This window comes from Microplitis demolitor, chromosome 2 (genome assembly GCF_026212275.2).
Source record: "Microplitis demolitor isolate Queensland-Clemson2020A chromosome 2, iyMicDemo2.1a, whole genome shotgun sequence".
NCBI lineage: Eukaryota > Metazoa > Arthropoda > Insecta > Hymenoptera > Braconidae > Microplitis > Microplitis demolitor.
Window position 1 is genome coordinate 10,230,048 of NC_068546.1, and position 22,472 is coordinate 10,252,519.

Below are 22,472 nucleotides of genomic sequence, written 5' to 3' on the forward strand. Positions count from 1 at the left end.
AATTTAGTAAGAACCCCGCGCCAGATCCCCAAGAATGGATCCCGAGTGGCATTATAGTAGAACCGCGGATCGGTTCTATGAGCATCGATATACGGGATACGGAACCACCAACAAAAATCATTGTGCTGAATGATTAATTCAGCTATCAGTCCTTCAAATCGGAATAATGTTCCGTCTAAATTATTCCCTCGACGAACAGCCCTTTCCAAAGAATCTACTATTAAATCCATTACTCCGTCTATCAACCTTGGAAACCTAATCCACCGGAGGGGTATGATTATATCATAACTAAATGTGTTCCCCATCTACAAATTACATTTTTTTTAGATAAAAATATCTTTCACCTTATAATACAAGAATTACTTCTACTTTACCTTAATTATTTTTTTCTTAGTTACTAAAGAAGCTCCAAGTTACAATATTAAAAAAATAGTCCACAAACACTTTACAACATTCACCGAATACTTCAGAAATAATTTTAAAAATTGCACATGAACACTTTAAAACACCCACAGTAAATTCCCGAAATAATTTTAAAATCGATTAAAACAATAAATTTTTTTAAAACTTCTAACTTTAATTGTCATCGACTCTTTCACGAGCTGTGAATATTGTCTAATGAGAGATCAAGAAATAGTCTGTAAATAAAACCACAGTCGAGTATCAAAAATTAATAAACAAACCCATAAAACGTTCGCATGTGTAAGAAACACCCATAGAGCATCTTACTCTAACATGCAGTGTTAGATATGGGTGTCTCACTTTAACTTGGAATAAAGTTTATGTTACAAGATTTTTTTCTGAAAAATCTATATGAACATATTATCCATTACGAAATTAACTATAATAATTTAATTTGTCTTATCGTCTTTATGTGAAAATCACTTTTTTCATATTAATTAAAAAAGGTATATATTTAAAATGATATATTTGAAAATTTTGAATATATCGATAAAATAGGGAATCGTGTTAACTTTGACATCTATCTGAAAAAAATCCATACTGGATCTGTATTATCCAACTCATACAAAAAATTCCATAGATTAACAGTTTTATCCGTCTTGAGTAACGTCATTTTTTCACATATACCTTTCCTAAAAGACATTATTATTATCGATCTCACGATCTAAAGTAAATATATATATATTAAATTACATATATTCTCACATCTTTTTCTACGATTTGTCCAACATAAACATTTTTTATGATCCAAATCGTATACATATTAAATCTTATATTTGATACTTCAATCCACATATTAATTCTTTAATTTATTTAGACGATTGATATGTAACACTCTTCTATGTAATTTCAACATACCCACCGGAAATAAACAATTTTTTTTACACCTCTTAATGAGATTCGTACTATCATCGATCTTTGATACTCGCAGTATCATTATTTAACTCTCTGTTTCAAATCTGTCATCGATAACCGAAAGTAAAAAATTTTTATTATACCTTTTAAATTTATTATGTATTTCTTACTCTCTGTGTTAAATCTTAAACGATCGTTCATGTTATTGATATATATATATATCTTATTAATCTGTACCACCCAAGTAAATAATTTTTATAACACTCTTCTATGTAATTTAACATATCTGTCATCGATCACTCTATCACCGGAAGTAAACAATTTTTATTTTACCGTTTAATGAGATCTGTGCTAGCATCGATATTTGATACTCATAATTCTTAAAAAATTTATTATGTATTTTTTTTACTCTCTGTGTTTAATCTTAAACGATCATTGATAAATTCTTTTCTTTTCAATCTACACCACCCAAGTAAATATAACATATCCATTACGCTGCTTAATGAGATCTGTACTATCATCAATATTTGATATACTTATGAAATTTATTTTTTTTACTCTCTGTGTGTTCCTCGTTTTGAATACTCAGAAACCTTGATGACATTATTCTTATAGTCGAAAGCTCAAATAGCTTGTGAATACGCACTTAATTTACAGTTGAAGTGTAAATCTTTATGTGAACACATCTCAAGTTTTTATATAAAATAATTATTCCTGATCCACCAGTTTTCGTGATTTAAAACAGTGTTAAATAAAACAATTTAAAAATGTCCCAACGAGGTTTGGTTAAAGCTCTCCACAATTTAGTTAATACAGTGGCACAATCATATAATGATTTACGATCAGAGGTGGTGGATAAAGAGCAATGTCAGAGGTGTTACAATGTTTGTAATGATACAATAGACTATTTTAATACAATTTTGGTAGATCCTAATACCACCGTTCAAGTTAGACGATGTGTACAAGCAAACATAGCAGTTCTTTGTTGGTACAGTAATCAGTTTCTGCAACTTAGTGGACAGGTAGCAGGTGGTGATTTAAGTGTGAATAATCAATCTATTAAGTGGCAAGATCTCGAAAACGCATTTTCCAACAACATTAAGACAGGATCGATAATCAACCGCTCTCACACTGACTTGAGAGATTTTTTGAATGCCTCTAGAGACATTGTCCTGGATAAAATCCAAGAAATGCTGGAAAACGTTGCAGGTGTTAAAGTAAACGTTGAACTATTTTGCAAATTCAGGAAAAATACATCAGTTGAAGAAGAAGTTAAATCATTCAACACCAAGAGTCGGGCTATTTTACCTGCAACATCTTTAGCTGAGTGGTATACAGACTTTGTATACGAAAAAATGTTAAACAAGGTGGAAGAATTTAATCAAAAAGATTCAGGGTGGAGTTTGACGGAAATTACCAATCTGGTGGTAACAATGTCAAAATACACACCTCTGCAAGGAGGGACTTCAACTTTTGTGAGGCTTCCTCGAGATATCCAGATGAAACGAGCTGTTCTCAACATAGAAAATTTCGATGAGTACTGTTTTCTATGGAGCGTCGTAGCTGCGATTCATCTTCCTAACACTGGACATCCTGAAAGAACATCGGCGTATCCTCATTATAGTGCTGTCCTAGAATATACAGGTATTAAATTTCCTATGACACTTAAGCAAATCCCACAGTTTGAAAGATTAAATGATTTAACAATAAATGTATATGGTATTGAATCTCATTTTACGAAGAAAACATCTGAAAAAAGTATTATAATTCCATTATATTTAAGTAAATATTGTAAACTCAATAGAAAAACAGTCCATCTTTTAATGTTACAAGCTAATGTTAATTTAAATATGACAAGTAATGAGTATAAAAATTATGAGCCTATATATCATTTTGCTCTAATTAAAGATCTTTCACGATTAGTTAAAAGTCAGATATCAGCTTCGAAAAGCAAATTATTTTTTTGTGATCGATGTTTAAATCGTTTTAAACTGGAAAAATCGTTTGAAGATCATAAAAAAGACTGTTTCACATTAAATAAAGTTCACATGACGTTTCCGACTGAAGAAAATAAAATTTTAAAGTTTAAAAATTACCAGTATAAAGATATCGTACCATTTGTTGTCTATGCAGACCTAGAGTGTACACTTGAACCTCAAAAAAATGATAATTCTGACAAACATATACCACATAGTATCGCATTTTATCGTTTTTGTAGTTATAATAACAATTTATCTAAATTTGAACTGAATCGATCACAAACCTGCATCGAGTGGTTTGTAAAAAAATTAGAATGTTTAGCATTAGAAGTCGAATCATACTTAAAAAATCCTGTTGCTATGAAACCTCTGTCGAGACAACAAAAAGAGAGTCATGAGCAAGCAACTGTTTGTCATATTTGTGAAAGGTCTATAACTTCTGCTACAGATAAATGCTACGATCACTGTCATTTTACTGGTAACTATCGCGGTCCAGCTCACTTATCTTGTAATATAAATTATAGAAAATCTCACACTATACCAATAGTATTTCATAATTTATCTGGTTACGATTCCCATTTTATAATAAAATCTTTATCAACCGTTTTCGAGGGTAAAATTACATTATTACCAATTAATGAAGAACGTTATATATCTTTCACGAAGTATGTCGAAAACACATCAGTTTGCTTACGTTTTATAGATTCATTCAGGTTTATGGCTTCTAGTCTTGACAAATTAGCATCTAATCTGAATGATTGTGATAAACAAATTACTCAACAACATTACAATGATCCGGAAAAATTTAAATTAGTAACTCGAAAGGGTGTATTCCCATACGAGTACATAACTGATATTGACAAACTTAATGACAAACAGCTGCCTGATCAGGACTCATTTTATTCTAAATTATCGAACGATGGTGTATCTGATAATGATTATTCTCTTGCTCAATTAGTGTGGAATAAATTTGATATTAAAACATTAGGGGAATATTCAGATTTATATTTAAAAACAGATGTACTTCTTTTAGCTGACATATTTCAAAATTTCAGACATAATTGTATGGCTACTTATAGCTTAGATCCTTTACATTACTATACAGCGCCGGGACTTGCCATCGATGCGATGTTAAAATATACAAATGTTGAACTCGAGTTATTTACCGATCTTGAAATGATGCTATTTATTGAAAAAGGTATCAGAGGTGGTGTATCTCAGTGTACAAATAGGTATGCAGTGGCCAATAATCGTTACATGGGATCCAGCTTTGATCCTAATAAAGCTGAATCCTATTTAATGTATTATGATGTGAATAATTTGTATGGTGCTGCTATGAGTATGCCGCTACCAAAAGGTTCATTTGAATGGGTTTACCCGCCTGACGATCTATCTTTTGACGTCGATAACCTAGATCAATTTTTAAACGACATCGATAGCATTGGCTATGTATTAGAAGTTGATCTACATTATCCTCAGGAATTGCATGATCTACATAAAGATTTACCACTATGTCCTGAACATTTTTCACCACCGGGTAGCAAGTATACTAAATTATCGACAACTTTATATGATAAAAAAAATTATGTTATACATTATAAGAATTTACGACAATGTTTAGATTTAGGATTAAAATTAACAAAAATTCACAGAGTTTTAAAATTCGAACAGTCACTCTGGCTCAAGTCATATATCGATAAAAATACAGATTGTAGAAAAGCTGCTAAAAATGAGTTTGAAAAAGACTTTTATAAACTTATGAATAATGCTGTATTTGGTAAGACTATGGAAAATGTTAGAAAATACAAAGAGATTCATATAGTGACAAGATGGGCCGGTAGATATGGCGCTGCTGACTATATTTGTAAGCCTAATTTCCATAGTCTTACTGTTTTTGACGAGAATATGATAATTATTGAATTGAAGGCGGCAAAAGTACGCTTTGACAAACCAATCTATGTTGGTTTTTGTATATTAGATTTATCAAAAACTTACATATATGACTTCCATTATAATTATGTGAAACAAAATTTTGCAAACAATGAATCGAAATTAATGTACACTGACACTGATAGTCTTATTTACCATTTTATTGTACCGGACATCTATGAGATCATCAAACGTGATATTGCCAAGTTTGACACCTCTGATTATCCACCTGATAATGTTTACAATATACCACTAGTTAATAAAAAAGTTTTAGGTCTGATGAAAGATGAGAATAATGGTAAAATTATGACTGAATTCACTGGACTTAGAGCAAAGTTGTATGCTTTTAAAATTTATAATGAAGATCAGGTAAAAAAGCGAGCTAAAGGTGTTAAACGTCCGACTTTGCGAACTATCACTTTTGAAGATTTCAAACGATGTTTAGAAGATCATGTAAATTTAAGTAAGAAACAATATGTAATTAAAAGTAACAAACATAGTGTTAGTACAATAGTTCAAAATAAGATAGCTTTGAGTTGGGAAGATGACAAACGTCAGCTTCTGTTAAACAGTACTGATACCGTACCATGGGGTTACAAAGTATCAAGAGATGATATTATGACTATACCGAGACCAAATAAAAGACGAAAAATGTAAAAAATATTTATAGCTTTTAGGCTAGTAAAAAATAAAAACTTATATATACATGATTAAAAAATTATTTTGTTTTATTTTAAAAATATAATACATTTTTTACAGATCAGATTTATTTATCCAGCTATTGTGAGAGTTATCAAAGCCGAGCCACTTTACATATAATTTATTTCCACGTGTTTTTATAACTTTTTCTACTAGGTAAACATCCGGATATTTAACTTTGCTGAGTTCTTCATCGTAGAATCCACCTTCTATAGGCTGATCCTGATAGTCTACAAGTCTGTAGGTCGTAGGTACCGTATTTTGTACAGATTTTATAGTGAAAATCTCTGTTGTCCAGTTAGCTGTGTAACCTTTCTCAAACACATGTTTGTGTTTGCTAATTCGAACTTTATCTCCAACTTTGAACTTGGATTTTCGTACTCGCTGCTGCTGTCTTTGAAGAGGTTTGTATATATTTTTAAACAGTTTTTTTTCATTAGTAACAGTTACATCAACAGGTTTCATTTTAATTGTCCGATGTTTAGTATTATTATAAGTATTTAACAATTCTTCTAGCATGTTGATCCATCTATAATTACCACGAGCAGAGAATTGACGCCACATATTAGTTTTAAGTGTTCGGTTAAAACGCTCACATATGGATGCTTTCAGGTTACTGAACGTAGAGTACATATTAATTTTATACTGCTTCATAAGATTTTTGAACTCTTTATTGTAAAATTCTTTGCCTTGATCGACATGAAGATTTTTTGGAACACGTCCTTGTTGGAATATAGATTTCATTGCATTCGTAACATCACTAGCACTTTTATTTTTTATTGGTACAGCCCAAGCGTACTTGGAAAATATATCTATCACCGTCAGCAAGTATTTATTTCCTTTATTTGATGTAGCGTATGGGATCATTTCAACTAAATCTGCCTGCCAGGTTTCATCGAGTCCACGGATGTCAACATGTCGTCGCAGGTAATTTCTACGAGCTTGTTTATGAAGCTCATAAGCTATTACTGACTTCTTGTCCTCCATCGTTAAAAATTTTAGCTTCCAATTTCTTTATACGCCGGGTATTGTCATCAAGTGATTCTTTTCTTGTTTTTTTTAACCTTAATTTTAGGTCTTGAACCTCTTTTTTTAATGAGACGACTGTAGAGTCTAGTGTTACCACTTCAGTATGCAAAAGTGAAATGATCTCGGACAGATCATCTTTCATACTATCATACATTAAAGTCAATTTTTTATGGACAAGATCACGCGTAAATTTCAATGTTGCTGCATCATTATCGTCTGAAGGATCACCAACACGACACAATTTTTTACTCTCTAAATCATAATCTCCACCAGGAGTTAACTTAAAACCAACTCCAGGTGGTCCAGGTAGTCCACTAATAACTGCAGCTGTCGTTAACGAGCGTCCAAATATGTCGATACTCATTTTTTTTGCTCTTTACACTTTTATGAACAGTAAAAGACTGGCGAACACAGTTCAAAAATACTATTAATATATAATTCCAGCCTCCCGTAACTCTTCGATTATCGATATAATTTCATTTGTATGACTTGGATTACCGGCAGCTTGAGATGCCATGAGTAAACGTAGACGATCAACCAGTTCGTTTGGATCATCCCAATAAACGTAATCCATATGTGTTTTCTTCTTTTTTACAATCTTATATTTAGGCAACCCTTTTCCCTTAGGTGCTTTTGTATTTTTTGTAAGAAAATCAGCAATATAATTATTAAACTTTATTGTTGAGTCTTCATAAATACTACCATCTGATTTGTAATTTTTTCTATAAGCGTTTGTATTTTTAATAATCTCAAGGTATTTATTTTTATCATCTTGTGTAACACTTGCATCATGGGGTGATTTTTTGAACAACAATTCCAATAAACCAGGAGTTATTGGGTATTCTTGATCTTTAACATGAAATATATTTTCTTCAAAATTTATTTCTGAATCACTAATGTAAAAATCATTGTACCGCCGACGGACGCCATATCTCAAATCTATTTCTTTACTTTTTCTATACACTTTGGCTAAATAGGATTTCACTAAACTGCTCGGTTTAGCGGGAGTACTTGAAGCAGAGGGATTTATTTGGCTCTCATTAAGAGTTCTACTACTCCCATCGTCATCAGAAATAAAACTATCATAATGACTTGTATCATCAAATTCTGTTTTGTTGTTGAGTGTTGACTTGTCCTTTTGTGTAACCTCTTCTTCTTTAATTTCATTCTTGACTTCTTGCTTAATTTTTTGTTTCGACGATTCAACTAGATTCTGCAACGGTGTAACTATGGGTTTGAACATTTCACCCATAGCTTTTTCAGCGCTATCTTTTCCTAACTTCAGCATTTTATGCTTTCGTCTGATTGCGTCACTTGCTTCAGATATCTGACGCAGCACATCTTTTTGTTTTGAAATCTCTTCAGGCTTCATGTTGATGTATTAGAGTTCACTAGATATATGATTCATATTAATAGTTACACTTTAATTTATACTAATAAAGCAGTCAAATCCTTTTCTGTATCGTCCATTGTTGAGCTCACTATCTTTATCAATTACCACAAAACCATATTTACCATTATTCCAACATGCAGAGCATAGTTCTTTGAATGAATTGTATGACATGTCAGTATTTACATGATCGTCATATACATGTTTTAAATTCATTTCATCTTGACGGAACAGAACTAAAAAATTTACATTATCACGTATTAAATGCTTAGGAATCCGGGTATATGTTTGACACAAATAAAAACTGTCTACGTCTTTGTGTCGCCCCATACAAAAGTAAGCTCTAATGTGATCCTGTTTTTCACAAGCGACATCGTCAAATATCATCAGTGAATTGGGTTTTGCATCCTCAGGTTTAATCACGTCCTCGTGCTCATTGAATGGAAAAAATCCTACACCCTCTATGGGCTTCAGCAACGCTTCTAAGAACTTGTATTTCGGCTGATTGAGAGATTTTGAGTATAGGTAAATGTTGTTGAATCTCAGACCATTGGGATGTATAATAAGTGATAACAAGGCATTTGTTTTACCACAATTTGATGGGCCACAAAACACTGCCCGCACACTGTTTGGTAGTAGAGCACCATGTCTTTTGATCCTTTTTACTCCTGCACCTTGAACTATTTGATCGAAATTGATCACAGGTAATTTAGCGTGGTGTTTTTTGAACTCCATGTTTACGGTGCACTGTTAGAGTGACAACTCTTTTCTATGACTATAAGTATGATCATTTATAATGGTTCATTATCAGTCATTATGTCACTGTGATGGAGTGCGGACGTATAAGTGGGAAAGGTATTGTCAACAGTATCATTAACAAGCTACCTTTTGAACTTCATATACCTGGCTATCAGTATTGTGGCCCAGGAACAAAGTTAGAAAAGAGACTGGCTCGTGGTGATCCTGGCATCAATCCTTTGGATGCAGCGTGTAAGAATCACGACATTGCTTACTCGAAAAATCGGGAAAATTTGGCAGCACGTCACGAGGCTGATAAAATATTAGCTGACAAAGCGTGGGAACTTTTTCAAGCGAAAGACGCTTCTATTGGAGAAAAAGCTGCTGCTTGGAGTATAAACAAAATCATGAAGGTAAAAAAACGCTTCGGAATGGGAATGAAGAACAAAAAGAGCATGGGTGGTAAGAAGAAGAAGGGAATGAGTGGTAAGAAGAAAAGAATGGTGGGTAAGAAAAGGAGAAAGAGTGGTAAGAAGAAAAGTACCAGCAGACGACCCAAGGTGGCGTTGAGAAAAATTGTAACGGCTGCTAAGCAAGCCATGCAAGCAGGTGGTGATCCAATTAAATCAGCACTCAAAGGGGCTCGACAAGAGGTAAAAAAATCTGGTGGGAAGAAAAATGTTCGACAGCCACGTGTTCTACCAGTTCCATCTAAAATCGGTGGTGTACTTCCATTCTTGATACCCCTATTTGCAGGTCTTTCAGCAACTGGTGCACTCGCTGGTGGTGCTGCGGCGGTTGCGAAGGCTGTCAACGATGCTAGTTCAGCCAAAAGACAGTTAGAGGAGAGCAAGAGACATAATTCAAAAATGGAAGAGATAGCTGTAGGTAAAGGCTTATACTTAAAGCCATATAGACGTGGTATGGGGCTATATTTGTGGCCATATCCACCAGTTGGTAGAGGATGTAAGTCAAAAAACAAGTAGAGCTACCACATCGAGCACTTACAAACATAGACTTGATGAAATACGCTAAGGCTTTGAGGATACCCAATTTCCGCGGTGTTTTCATGAGAAACGATTTGCCAAAAACTGGACCTAAAGAATTCGAATCGGCTATTGTCAATCTTGATGACAGATTTGGACCTGGTACTCATTGGGTTGCGTACAAAAAAAGTCGTGATAATGTAATTTATTTCGATAGTTTTGGTGATTTACAACCACCGGAAGACCTTATAAAATATCTCGATGTTGGTAGCGTGAAATATAATCATAAAAGATATCAAGACTTTGACATAATTATATGTGGGCATTTGTGTCTAAAATTTCTCTCCGGACAACTTTAAATTAACATGACTAGTTACTCAGGACATTAGTCATGGCTGAGTCTTTCACGTTAACGCTGACAGGATCATCCTCTGTGTTAGAGGCGAATTATTTCCCACCAATCGAGTTGTCAGAGGAAAAAAATTAAAAAATAAATAAACATTTTTTATCGATAAATCAATTCGTTTTATTTATAATCTTGACCTGATACATTCCAATAACATAATTTTAATTAAATTGTATATATATTTTTAACTTGTTTTATGAACTATTATTTTTATAGGATTATTATTATTTATGCACTTTGGGCAATCTTTTCGGTATGGATAAAGCCATATTCCACAGATATCCCAATCGCCACCAGTAGCTGGGTAGTGGTCCATACAAAATGAGTAATCTCTTATTTTATCATTATTCTGTAATTCCACCGGAAGTGTATCGTAGACATGACGTATTTGGGTCCTCGCAAAACGTAGAAGAAAGTGATAATCAAGGCAAGCGATATCACGTTTATGCATTTTTTTCAAATCAGACAGTTGATAATATATTTGCGCAGATTTTTCGTATGATTGATTGTCACCTCAGAATTCCAGAAACCAACGCTTTAATTGTTGAATATTTTGAAAAGCACATGCATGTGTTCTTCGACGATGATATAGCCTCAGCGGACATTTTTCCTTATTATAGCGATCCACATTTTCAAATGAATAATGTCTCATTAGTTGGATGTCGATAATTTGTGCGGAGTAATCGGTCATGATCGTCAACCATTTGTCTTTTTGCTTTCCATCAACATAAATATAACTTGCTTCGCTCACTATATCTTTAATAACTTCTTGAAGTTTGTCGTATGGTGTTTCACCTGAGTCCCACCGGATACCATGGCCACACCCACTCTCATCTAAAGTTTCTTGCATAATTGCTCCATCATACTCCAATGGTGGTTGAAAGATAAAATGTTTACACTTATATTTTGAGGAATTTTCATATATGTCAACCACACACAATTCTTTCACTACTAGGGTGTCATCGGGCATAACAAACCCTGCGAAATCTATGATGAATTCCATTGTCTTTTATTTCTTGTTGATACGTTCTTCTAGTTTTTCGATACTTTCAATCACTTGATGCAGTTTTTTTACAGAGTCTTTGAATGCACAACAGTATGGACACACGTTTTTATCACGTCTAGTTTGAATGATATTCAAATTAGTTTGTAAAAGATGAATATCACGTACAAACCTTTTAATGTAGTCTTGAATAGGTTCTTCAAAGTAACTCGTTAATAAATCTGCTTCAAATACAGCGTTTGGCGGATGGTTTATTAGAAAGTCTAATTCTTCTTCACTTAGTTGATCCATTTGAGGTGTCTACACTTTATATTTTGATGAGTTAGCTTTGAACATTAAAAGAGTTATAACGTATGTGATTCTGTGACAGGCTTGTTCGTAGTCTTTACGATCTTTAAAAGATAGTAATAAGTTCTTCCAATATAAGATTTGTAAGTCAATTTCTTTTTCTTTAGTAAGTAATTTATGAATGTAATTGTCTTCTTCTTCGCTCACTTCCTCGAACTCGATTTGTGCTGAATGTTCACAACGTTCAGTGCATACATGGGATCTGTAAAGATGTGGTTCAGGTATATAGTTGCAAATGAGAAAGATGTACGCTAGTTTAATTGAGAAGATATGTTTTTTTATAATACCTTAGATTTTGACGATCCATTTGATAATCACTTTTTTTATAGGTTTTAAATAGCACAGCAATTGTTTCTACTTAAAAATACTTGAGCAGACTGACGCATATGGCTGCAGGAGTCGCCCACTCAACTCTTTATTCCCCCACTTTGTTACAGCAAAAACAAGTTTGAGCTTGTTGTATGACGTAAGAAATGATGTAATCAGGGTAAAAAGACGCAATTACGCAGGTCCATATTCCCCCCACTTGGACTGAAATATGAGCCTAGTAACGGTTAACGGCGCAGGAGATGATGTAATCGGGGTAAAAGACGCTATTGCGCAGGTTCATATTACCCCCACTTGGTCTGAAATATGAGCTTAACAACAGCGCAGCTTCATTTCCCCCACTATACCTCATAAAAGCGAGTTCAGACACGCTGGATGACGTTGTCCGCTGAAAAAGAAGGGGTGTGGGAAGAACTAAACCGCTAGATGGTAGTGACATCAGAGCTTCTCGCAAGTGCTCGTCCTACCCCCCTGTTTGAATATATAAATCCTCAGATTGATCATCATATAAATACATGTCATGCTATCATCAGAGCTAGTATACGGTAAGGTACCAGCTCTAATGATAGTGTGACAGTATTTTGTCATCATACGCATGATAATTGACTGCCGAGCAACATTAGTAACAGTCGGTAATATAAATACCTACTTTACCGACAAGCGATACTCGTATCTACCACAGATATATCCAGATTACCGACAGCAGATATGATTAGTTATCGGCAGGAGGTATCCGCAACGGTCGGTAAGGAAGAGTACTGCGTTATCGGGGGGGGGGGGGTGAACCCCCCTGTCTCACTACTTTTATAGGTTATATTGGATGATTCTAATCAATTCAATTATTACAAGGATATTATGTGACATAATAATCGAATAATTCAAATAAATCAATACATATTTAGCTGACACAGTAGTGAAAATCGTTCTTATTCTAGAATTCACAGTCACGTATTAAATAATTCCAAACTATTCGATTAACAAGCAAATTTTTGTTACACTTCTGGACAAAGCACACGAGAAGAGTGAGCGTCCTCTGACAAACAGCACAAAATTTGTGTTGACGTTACTTCATCAGTATGCTATGGAATTTGATCAACACAATGTTTGTGTTAGTGTCTACATAAATTGAATGTTGTCTATAATATATAACATTTTTTTTGTGTTAAGCAAACAAAAAAAATATGTAATAAATCCTCGCCTCACACAGACAACCCATTCAAATTTAGTTAAATTTATACTCGAAGGTGTCAAATAATTGACACGAAATATTCAACTATTGAATTTTTATACACAAGAATACAAAATTTTTAACTGTGTAGTTTCGCCGGAATAGTTAAAAGATCTTTAAATTTACTATAAATTTGACTCTAATCTTAAATAACTTTCGAACAGCCCATACAAAGTCGCCGTTAATGGAAAAAATGCCGTAGTGTAAAATGAGCGAATAAAACTAATGGATCTGGTTTAGGCGAGTTTTGTTAAACAATTAAAAATTACACAGATTTTATTATAAATTAAATTATAGATTTATTTACACTGATTTACACCTTAAAATTATGAGAAATATATACAATAGCGAATGCAACTAGATAAATTTATACGCGATAGCGAATGCAACTCAGATATTTTATTCACGTATAAAAATTGACACGTGGTCAGTAGCGGTTACTTCAATAATAATTAATTAACAATTAACTTATTATCACAAGAATAATTTATTTATTCTCAATAAATAGCAGCCTTGATTTACTGACTAAGAATTGAGGATAATTTAGCGTAGCGATTTGATTTAGTTTCACACAAGTTAATAAGCGAAGCGGTTCAAGCACGAGGTTGCACGTAGCAAAGACACGTTGTAGAAACTCTGAGCGAAGCGGTTAGACAGCTAGTTGTAGAATGAAAAATGGTAGCGTCGTTGAGTCGTCGAGACGCTTGGTGTCGACGTGGCAGCCTTGCTGCCTATAACGAATTTTCCCATTGGCTTAAAAGCGCGCCAACAGGAAGCGAATTTTGTGATTGGTCAGCTTGTAGCGGGTTCTCAGGACGTCTTGACACGATCCTGAGTTAGAAATAGTATGTGCCGGGCCCAAATAGCGAGTGACCCGGCACTATTCTGACCTTCAGTTAGTAGCGAGCTCGGCTTCTCCCGAACCGAGCGGAAATGCACGAAGCTTGATTTAAATTAATCAAGCTCGTGACTGAACATTCTCCCCAGCGCTGGCGACTGTGTCGACTGGATTGTCTTCTGGAGAGTGCACTGGTAGTACACACAGCTTAGCGATTGGTCGTACAAGTTCCGTGGTAGCGGTCTTCAGCGTGACTACTCGAGTCAGGCCATCTCTGCCTGGATGTAATGCGAGTACTCGAGCAAGCGGCCATTTTGATGGTGGGAATCTTTCATCAGTCAACAAGACTAATGAACCCACTTTGATGTTGTTTTGCGGATTATGCCACTTCGAAATAGATTGATGACGTTGCAGGTACTCTGATGACCATCTACTCCAAAATCTCTGGAACATTTGTTGTAATTGTTGCCAGCGTGACAACGTAGCTGAATTATTTTCCAGTAGCGAGGGCCCAGGTACGGCGATTAGTGGTTCACCGATGCGAAAATGTCCAGGAGTTAGAGCGGTTAAATCTGCAGGATCTTCAGATAGCGGAGCGATCGGTCTTGAATTTAACACAGCCTCAATTTGTGTTAAGACTGTAGCGAGTTGGTCGTAAGTCAATAGCGATTCACCAATAGTTCGTATGAGATGGAACTTGATTGACTTTACGGCTGCTTCCCACTTGCCACCAAAGTGGGGAGCACTTGGTGGGTTGAACTTCCAGTCTGTGCCATCTGTAGCGAGTAAATACTGAAGTTCTTTTAGCTGTCTCGATCCTGCTGCGAATTCTTTCTTTAGCGTGGCGTCTGCTCCTACAAAATTTGTACCACAGTCCGAGTATAGGATACTGCAGGCGCCTCTTCGACTAGTGAATCTTCTAAATGCTGCGACGAAAGCGTCAGTAGAGTAATCGGTGACAATTTCAATATGTATAGCGGATGTAGCGAGACATACAAACACAGCGATCCATCCTTTATAGGTTTTGGCACCTCGACCTTGGAAAGTCTTCAGTGTTACTGGCCCAGCGTAGTCTATTCCAGTGTGTAAGAATGCTTTAGATGGTCTTACACGAGCGGATGGCAATTGTCCCATTAATTGTTGTGCGCGAACACCTCTATGTCTCGTGCACACGACGCAGCGAAGAATGTGTGATCTGACTGGAACTCGACCACCTTCTATCCAGACAGATCTCCGTAGATCAGCGAGAGTCAATTGAGTTCCCCCATGGTATGTTCTTCGATGCGAATGATCTATCAATAGCGTACTTGAGCGTGATGACCTTGGTAAAATAGCTGGATTTTTCTGTTCATCATCCAGCAGCGAATTCTTCAAGCGACCGCCAACTCTGAGTACTCCGTTGTAGTCGACGTAGGGAATCAATTTAGCGAGATGATGACTTCGGTGTAGAGAATCACCATCCTTCAATAGTTTCAGCTCTTGCGAATAGTACTGACTTTGAGTATACTTGATCAGCAAAGTCTTAGCGAGTTCCAGGTCAACTGTAGAGAGTGGTGTGTCCAGTGTGGACTGTGGCACTTTTTTAAATTTAGCGATGGCACGAAGACAGATTCCAAGCGTGCGAAGTAAAGGTGACAACTTAGAGAATTTTTCTAGTAGCGTGTATAGCGGGTGTGAATCTGCCTTGAAGATGGTAAAAACCAGACCTGGACGTTCTTCAAGATGTGATACCGTCTGCGTAGGGATATCAAAAGATGGCCAGTTATCTTTTGATTGACTGAGCCACTTTGGTCCCGTCCACCATAGCGAATGCTGTTCTAGTTTGGCTGCTGTTAAACCTCTTGAAGCGCAGTCAGCTGGGTTAAGTTTTCCAGGAACAAAATCCCAGTTGACACTTGGTAGCGATTCTTGAATCTTGGTAACTCTGTTGCGAATGTAGACTTTCCATCTAGCTGGGTTGTTTCGTATCCACGTTAAGGATACAGCGGAGTCTGTCCACATGAAAACTGGAACGTTTTCAAGTTTCAAAACCTTCTTGACGTAGAGTATCAGTTGAGCGAGTAAGACAGCGGCATTGAGCTCCATTCTTGGTATAGTTATAGGCTTCAGTGGTGCAACTTGTGTTTTGGCACACACTAGCGAGATATTGGAGCTTCCAGTAGCGTCAGTAACTTTTAGATAAACTACAGCAGCCATAGCGAGTTGTGAAGCGTCAGAGAATCCATGTAATTCAATTGATACACCATTTTTAACATGATTCCAGCGAGGTATCTGAATCTTCGAGATCTGATGTAGTTCATCTCGAAACAAATTCCATTCTTGAAGAAGCGACGGTGATAGCGTAGCATCCCAGTCAAAGTTCTGCAGCCAGAGCTTCTGCATGAACATCTTGGCTCTCACGATAATCGGTGCCAAGGAACCCAGTGGGTCAAACAAGCGAGCAATTTCAGATAAAATTGTGCGTTTAGTTGTTGGTGATGCTTCTGGAAGCGAATATCCGAACTGGAATTTATCCTGTGTTGAATTCCAGGTTAGCCCGAGCACTTTTACTGTAGTATCCCCAAGCTCTCTTGGTGTATCTTCTTGGGTTTCACTTGGAGCGACTTGAGAAAGTAATTCAGTTGAATTACTTGCCCACTTGGCAAGCGGAAAACATCCTGTGGCGCACATATTTTTTGTGTCGAGAGCAACTTGGATTGCCTCAGCGAGTTCATCTGCACCTCCATAGATGTCGTCAACGTAGCGTGTATTAGTTAGCGGTTCGACAGCCTTCGGAAATTTTTTTCCTTCGTCTTCAGCGAGTTGTAAGAGTGCTCTTCCAGCGAGATATGGAGCCGATGTTGTTCCATAAGTAACAGTAGCGAGTGCAAATACTATTGGGATGTCATCTTCGTCAAACCAGAGTATGCACTGTAGATGATGATCTTCCTTGTCAACTGCAATCTGACGAAACATTTTTGTAACGTCAGTAGCGAATAAATAGCGATGGCACCGAATGCGAATAAGTACATCACTGATGTCAACTTGGATCTTTGGGCCCACATGAAGTATCTCGTTGACAGATACGCCAGATGTAGTTTTCCAGGACCCATTGAATACCACTCTGAGCTTGGTGGTAGTGCTCTGCTCTTTCAGAACCCCATGATGAGGCAACAGGTAGCTGTTCGGTGGTAATTCCTTTAATTTCAGACGTTTCATGTGCCCCAAGTCTTCATACTCCTTCAGGAAGTCGAAGTACAACTTCTTGTAGACTGGATCAGCTTCCAGTCGTTTGCGAAGACGTAGTAAAGCGTATTGTGCAGCTCTGAGCGAATCACCCAGTTGACTTGGCGAAGATTTAAGCGGCAAGCGAACGACATATCGACCATCAGACTGTCTGTAGTGTGTATTGACAAAGTGTTGTTCACACTCTTCTTCTTCTTCAGTATAGCGTGTAGCGAATTCTGTCTGTGGCTCTTCTTGGTACCAAAACTTGGTTAACAAGTCTTGTAGTTGATCATCAACAGCGACATGATGACCATGAGCGGTCAATTTTGATGTAGCGGTGTCCACAGATCCATATATGATCCAACCAAGTGATGTTGACTGAGCGATTGGGTCATTTTCACTTCCTTTTCGTATTTTAGCGTTGATTATATGTGCAGCTGGTGCTGCACCCAGAATGATGTCAATAGGTCTTGATGTCAAGAAGTCTGGATCAGCGAGTTGTAGCCCAGTTATATGCGGCCATTTCTTCTTCTTAGTTAGCGTAAATGACGGTAAGTTTACCGTCAATAGAGCAAGCACATGAGCTTGGATGGTAATAGAAGCGTTGTTGTGTAGCGAATGCAGCGTCATCTTGCATGACCCAAGCGAATGCCCAGCTGACACATTACCAATTCCACGTAATGGTACAGCTGCTTTACTGAGTTGAATATCCAGCTTCTTGATTAGCGAATGCGTCACAAAGGATAACTCCGATCCTTGATCAATAAGTACACGGGCTGTACATGTACTTCCTGTTAGCGAATTCAACTTAACAATAGCGGTAGCGAGTAAAACATTGAGCGAATGAGCTGAAAGCAGACTAAGTTAGCGAATTCAAAACAAAAGTTACCAAAATTGGAACTATTTGTTACCTGGGTCAGCTACAGGAGCGTCCTGTGCTGGTTTAGCGGCAGCACCATCGTCAAGATGAGTCGACGTGTGATGTGGCTGATCACAATGGCGGCACTTCTGCTTAGTCCTGCAGTCAGCGTAGCGGTGGCGTCCCAAGCAATTGAAACAGAGACGATAATGCTGGACGATCGTTCTTCTGTTCAGTGGCGACGCCTTCTGGTAGCTGGGGCAAAATAGAACGAAGTGCTTCTCCCTGCAGATTGGGCACATGCCCGGTTCACTCGTACGCTCCTTGGGAGTGAAAGCGACGTAGCTAGCGGAACCGGTGGATGTAGATGGCGTTGATCTAGCAGGAGTAGCGGATTTACTGCTCCCAAACTTAACTTGTTTGGTTGTAGCGGCTGACTTAGCGTAAGACTTTGGTGATAGTGGTCTTTCACTAGCACTCTTAGGTGTAGAGGTTATGGTTGCGCCAATCTCTGAATTTTCCCACGCACGCACCTTTGCTTTTAGCATGTCGTGCAGCTGTTGGTAAGTGGGAAACTCATTGGATAACCCAAGCGAAGCCATCCATTCCACCCTCAGATCTGAAGGCAAGCAGCGAACAGTCAAACGAATTAAAAAGGGGTCCAACTCACCAATTGGAATTCCCAATGCAGCGATAGCGTCCAGCGATTTTTTGTTAGCGAGTAACAGTGCGTCCAAATCAGCAGCAGAGTGTGAAGTTAGCGGTTGGCGATCCAGCAAATCATCGATATGCATATCGAGCAATCGACGTGGATTTGTGTAGCGAGTATTCAGCAACTCCCAAGCGGGTTGGAAAGCGTCATCTGTGATCTGGAGATTAGCGAGTAATGCAGCGGCCTCACCTTTTACCTGCGTCTTCAGGTAATGCATCTTCTGAGACCCAGTTAGCGAATCTTCATTAATGACGAGAGACGTGAACAAGTCCTTGAACGAGTCCCACTCGTCATACGACCCTTGGAAAGTTGGCAGCTTGATTTGTGGCAGGTTAGATTTATGCACTCCACCAAAGTAAGCGGTCTGATCGTGATTAGCGGGCTGAACTTCATGAGCAGGTTCTGGAGCGGGTCTAGCAGCGCTGAGTCTCACTCTGAGCTCTGTGTATATGAGATTAGCTGTACCGTATGCATTACCTGTGTGGTATTCATTTTCAACGATCTCAGGTACATCGTCGAATAATCTCTCATGAGTTGTGTTGAAGCGATTCCACAAATCATTGAGGATAGCGAGTTCAGCATCAATAGCGGCGGCACCTTGGTTAGCTAGTACAGCGTCAGTTAAGCGAGCAGACATATTGCGCATCGTGTCGATGCGGTTCATTTGAAGAGCGACTTGAGCTTCGGCGGCCATCTTGTTAATACGTGGCACACAAAATGGACGCGATGACGTGAAACCGACGCTAAGTTTTCGATCTTTTCTGTTTTAAAAGTCTTTTTACACCGGTGTGTAAAATAGATCACCCTGGGCAGCACTCTAGCAGTGCTCAGCAATGCCCACGGCACTTAGCGATTTTCACGACACAGAACTGACACTACACTTTTTTTCTCACAATTTTTTTTTGATTTTTTTTTTAAATAATTTTTAATTGTTTAAATTTCGCCAAATCCGGCTCGAAGGACCAAAATGTAAAATGAGCGAATAAAACTAATGGATCTGGTTTAGGCGAGTTTTGTTAAACAATTAAAAATTACACAGATTTTATTATAAATTAAATTATAGATTTATTTACACTGATTTACACCTTAAAATTATGAGAAATATATACAATAGCGAATGCAACTAGATAAATTTATACGCGATAGCGAATGCAACTCAGATATTTTATTCACGTATAAAAATTGACACGTGGTCAGTAGCGGTTACTTCAATAATAATTAATTAACAATTAACTTATTATCACAAGAATAATTTATTTATTCTCAATAAATAGCAGCCTTGATTTACTGACTAAGAATTGAGGATAATTTAGCGTAGCGATTTGATTTAGTTTCACACAAGTTAATAAGCGAAGCGGTTCAAGCACGAGGTTGCACGTAGCAAAGACACGTTGTAGAAACTCTGAGCGAAGCGGTTAGACAGCTAGTTGTAGAATGAAAAATGGTAGCGTCGTTGAGTCGTCGAGACGCTTGGTGTCGACGTGGCAGCCTTGCTGCCTATAACGAATTTTCCCATTGGCTTAAAAGCGCGCCAACAGGAAGCGAATTTTGTGATTGGTCAGCTTGTAGCGGGTTCTCAGGACGTCTTGACACGATCCTGAGTTAGAAATAGTATGTGCCGGGCCCAAATAGCGAGTGACCCGGCACTATTCTGACCTTCAGTTAGTAGCGAGCTCGGCTTCTCCCGAACCGAGCGGAAATGCACGAAGCTTGATTTAAATTAATCAAGCTCGTGACTGAACACGTAGGTTGGCCGATGTTTGACTGAATTGGCAATTAGTAATGGCCAAAACCTGGTTAATTACCAGCAGCTGTTTAATTTTTCATCAAGATAGCGTAGTCAATTCGAAGTGAGTTTTTATTAAAATTTTTGAATGTTTATGTTATGGTATTACTAGTTTTATATCGCAATATGACTTCCCTACCGAAAACGACAGTCATACAACGCTGCCGACGGCTGGCCAATGAATGGTTATTTATTACTGGTCGATTATCGGTTCGCAACGTTGGGCCACCATTTGGTGAACCAGTGGTCCATGATTGATTCTTGTTAAATAAAAAAATCTACTTATCAATTATTAAATATTCAAATATCTTATAATTATGGTTTCTTAAGTTAATCATTATTTATTTTTGAATTAAACTAAGTTTTAATAAATAAATATTTGAATTTTCCGATTAAAATTAGTTACAACTAACAATTGAAATATTTTTTAGTTCGTTATTATTTGCAATTAAAAACCGTAGTTTTATAACTTTACTTATAAAAATCAATTTAATTAAAAAATAAGACATATATTTTAAAAATAAATGTCATTTTTAACAATGGTGGTAGAGCAAAATAATTCAACTGGGTTCTTAATAAATAATTAATTAAATTTAATAAGTTTTATTTTAAAAATTATGTAATTATAATGAAAACAGTACGAAATGATTTTTTTCTTTCTAAATAATCGATAATATGAATTAAAGTATTCTTGAGATATCATAAAACCGAGTGGTTGTAGTAAAATGAATAAGTAGATCATTTAAAAGTATCAGCTCAACATTAGTAGGTTTGTCCAGTAGCCAGCGTTCAGATCCAGCAATCAGAAGGACGGCAGTTCACGCCCAGGGCCAAGCAGAATTTTCACCGAGTTTTTTTCACATCATTTACCCCACTTAAACAGTTTAAATGCTAATGAATTCTATTAGGATAATGAAAATGAAATTTTTCTTGTTTAATTTATTTATTTGCTTGGCTGATTGCTGGCTACCATTAATCGGCCAATAGTCGAGCGCCATTAATCGGCCGACGTTATAATCCCGGTTATGGGCCGTTTATCGGCTAAAAAAAATTGCCATTACTGAGCCATTAATTGACATTCTTAGCCCAGTAATGGCCCGATATAGGGCCGATTCCCAAACTTTGTATGGAAGTTCAATTTATCAAAAAATGATGAGAAACTTTTGATGCAGAGCGTTCAATTTCCTACGAAAATAATTATGGTGCATTAAAATTCGTCAATTGGTTTGTGAGCTAAAGAATTCTGAAAAAAAAAGAAAATAAAAAAAAACAAATTATTTTTCCCGTGTTACTTAAACGGAAAATAGATAAATGGATTGAGGCAAACCTTAATATCACCATACTCTACGCATTACACAAATTCGACTCAATCGACGCAAGCATAATTACCCGCACTCAAAAAATTGCCTATTTTTTTCTTAAATCTCTCGTTGGAAATCTTCCGAGTACCGAGAAAAGACGTCTATAAAAACAAAAGCTCTTAATTTTGATATATAGAGATACCGCATCACAGATTTTCATTTTTTCATTCAAATAACACGGGATGAATTTTTTTTTTTTTTTTTTTTGTTTAAAATTTTTCAGCTTACAAACCAATTACCAAATTTTAATGTGTGACAAATATTTCAGTAGGAATATGAACGCCCTACAAAAAATGTCTCTTATCACTTTTTGACAAACTCCTCTGCTTC

General features: G+C 36.6%; 2 protein-coding genes across 2 annotated transcripts; one reads left to right on the forward strand and one right to left on the reverse strand.

Annotated features, from left to right (window-relative positions):
• The first annotated feature begins 2,084 nt into the window (after positions 1 to 2,084).
• Positions 2,085 to 5,882, forward strand: LOC128667335 (uncharacterized). The gene is made up of 3 exons (XM_053736994.1): positions 2,085 to 2,184; positions 2,245 to 4,840; positions 4,949 to 5,882. The coding sequence occupies exons 1-3, from the start codon at positions 2,085 to 2,087 to the stop codon at positions 5,880 to 5,882; spliced, it is 3,630 nt and encodes a 1,209-aa protein (XP_053592969.1).
• A 5,600-nt stretch (positions 5,883 to 11,482) lies between these two features.
• On the reverse strand, positions 11,483 to 19,689 carry LOC128667336 (uncharacterized). Its single transcript, XM_053736995.1, has 4 exons — positions 18,336 to 19,689; positions 16,618 to 18,272; positions 11,649 to 11,776; positions 11,483 to 11,594 (listed from the first exon to the last, which is right to left on the reverse strand). Exons 1-4 carry the CDS (start codon positions 19,687 to 19,689, stop codon positions 11,483 to 11,485), a joined length of 3,249 nt encoding a protein of 1,082 aa, XP_053592970.1.
• Between the last annotated feature and the right edge of the window lie 2,783 nt (positions 19,690 to 22,472).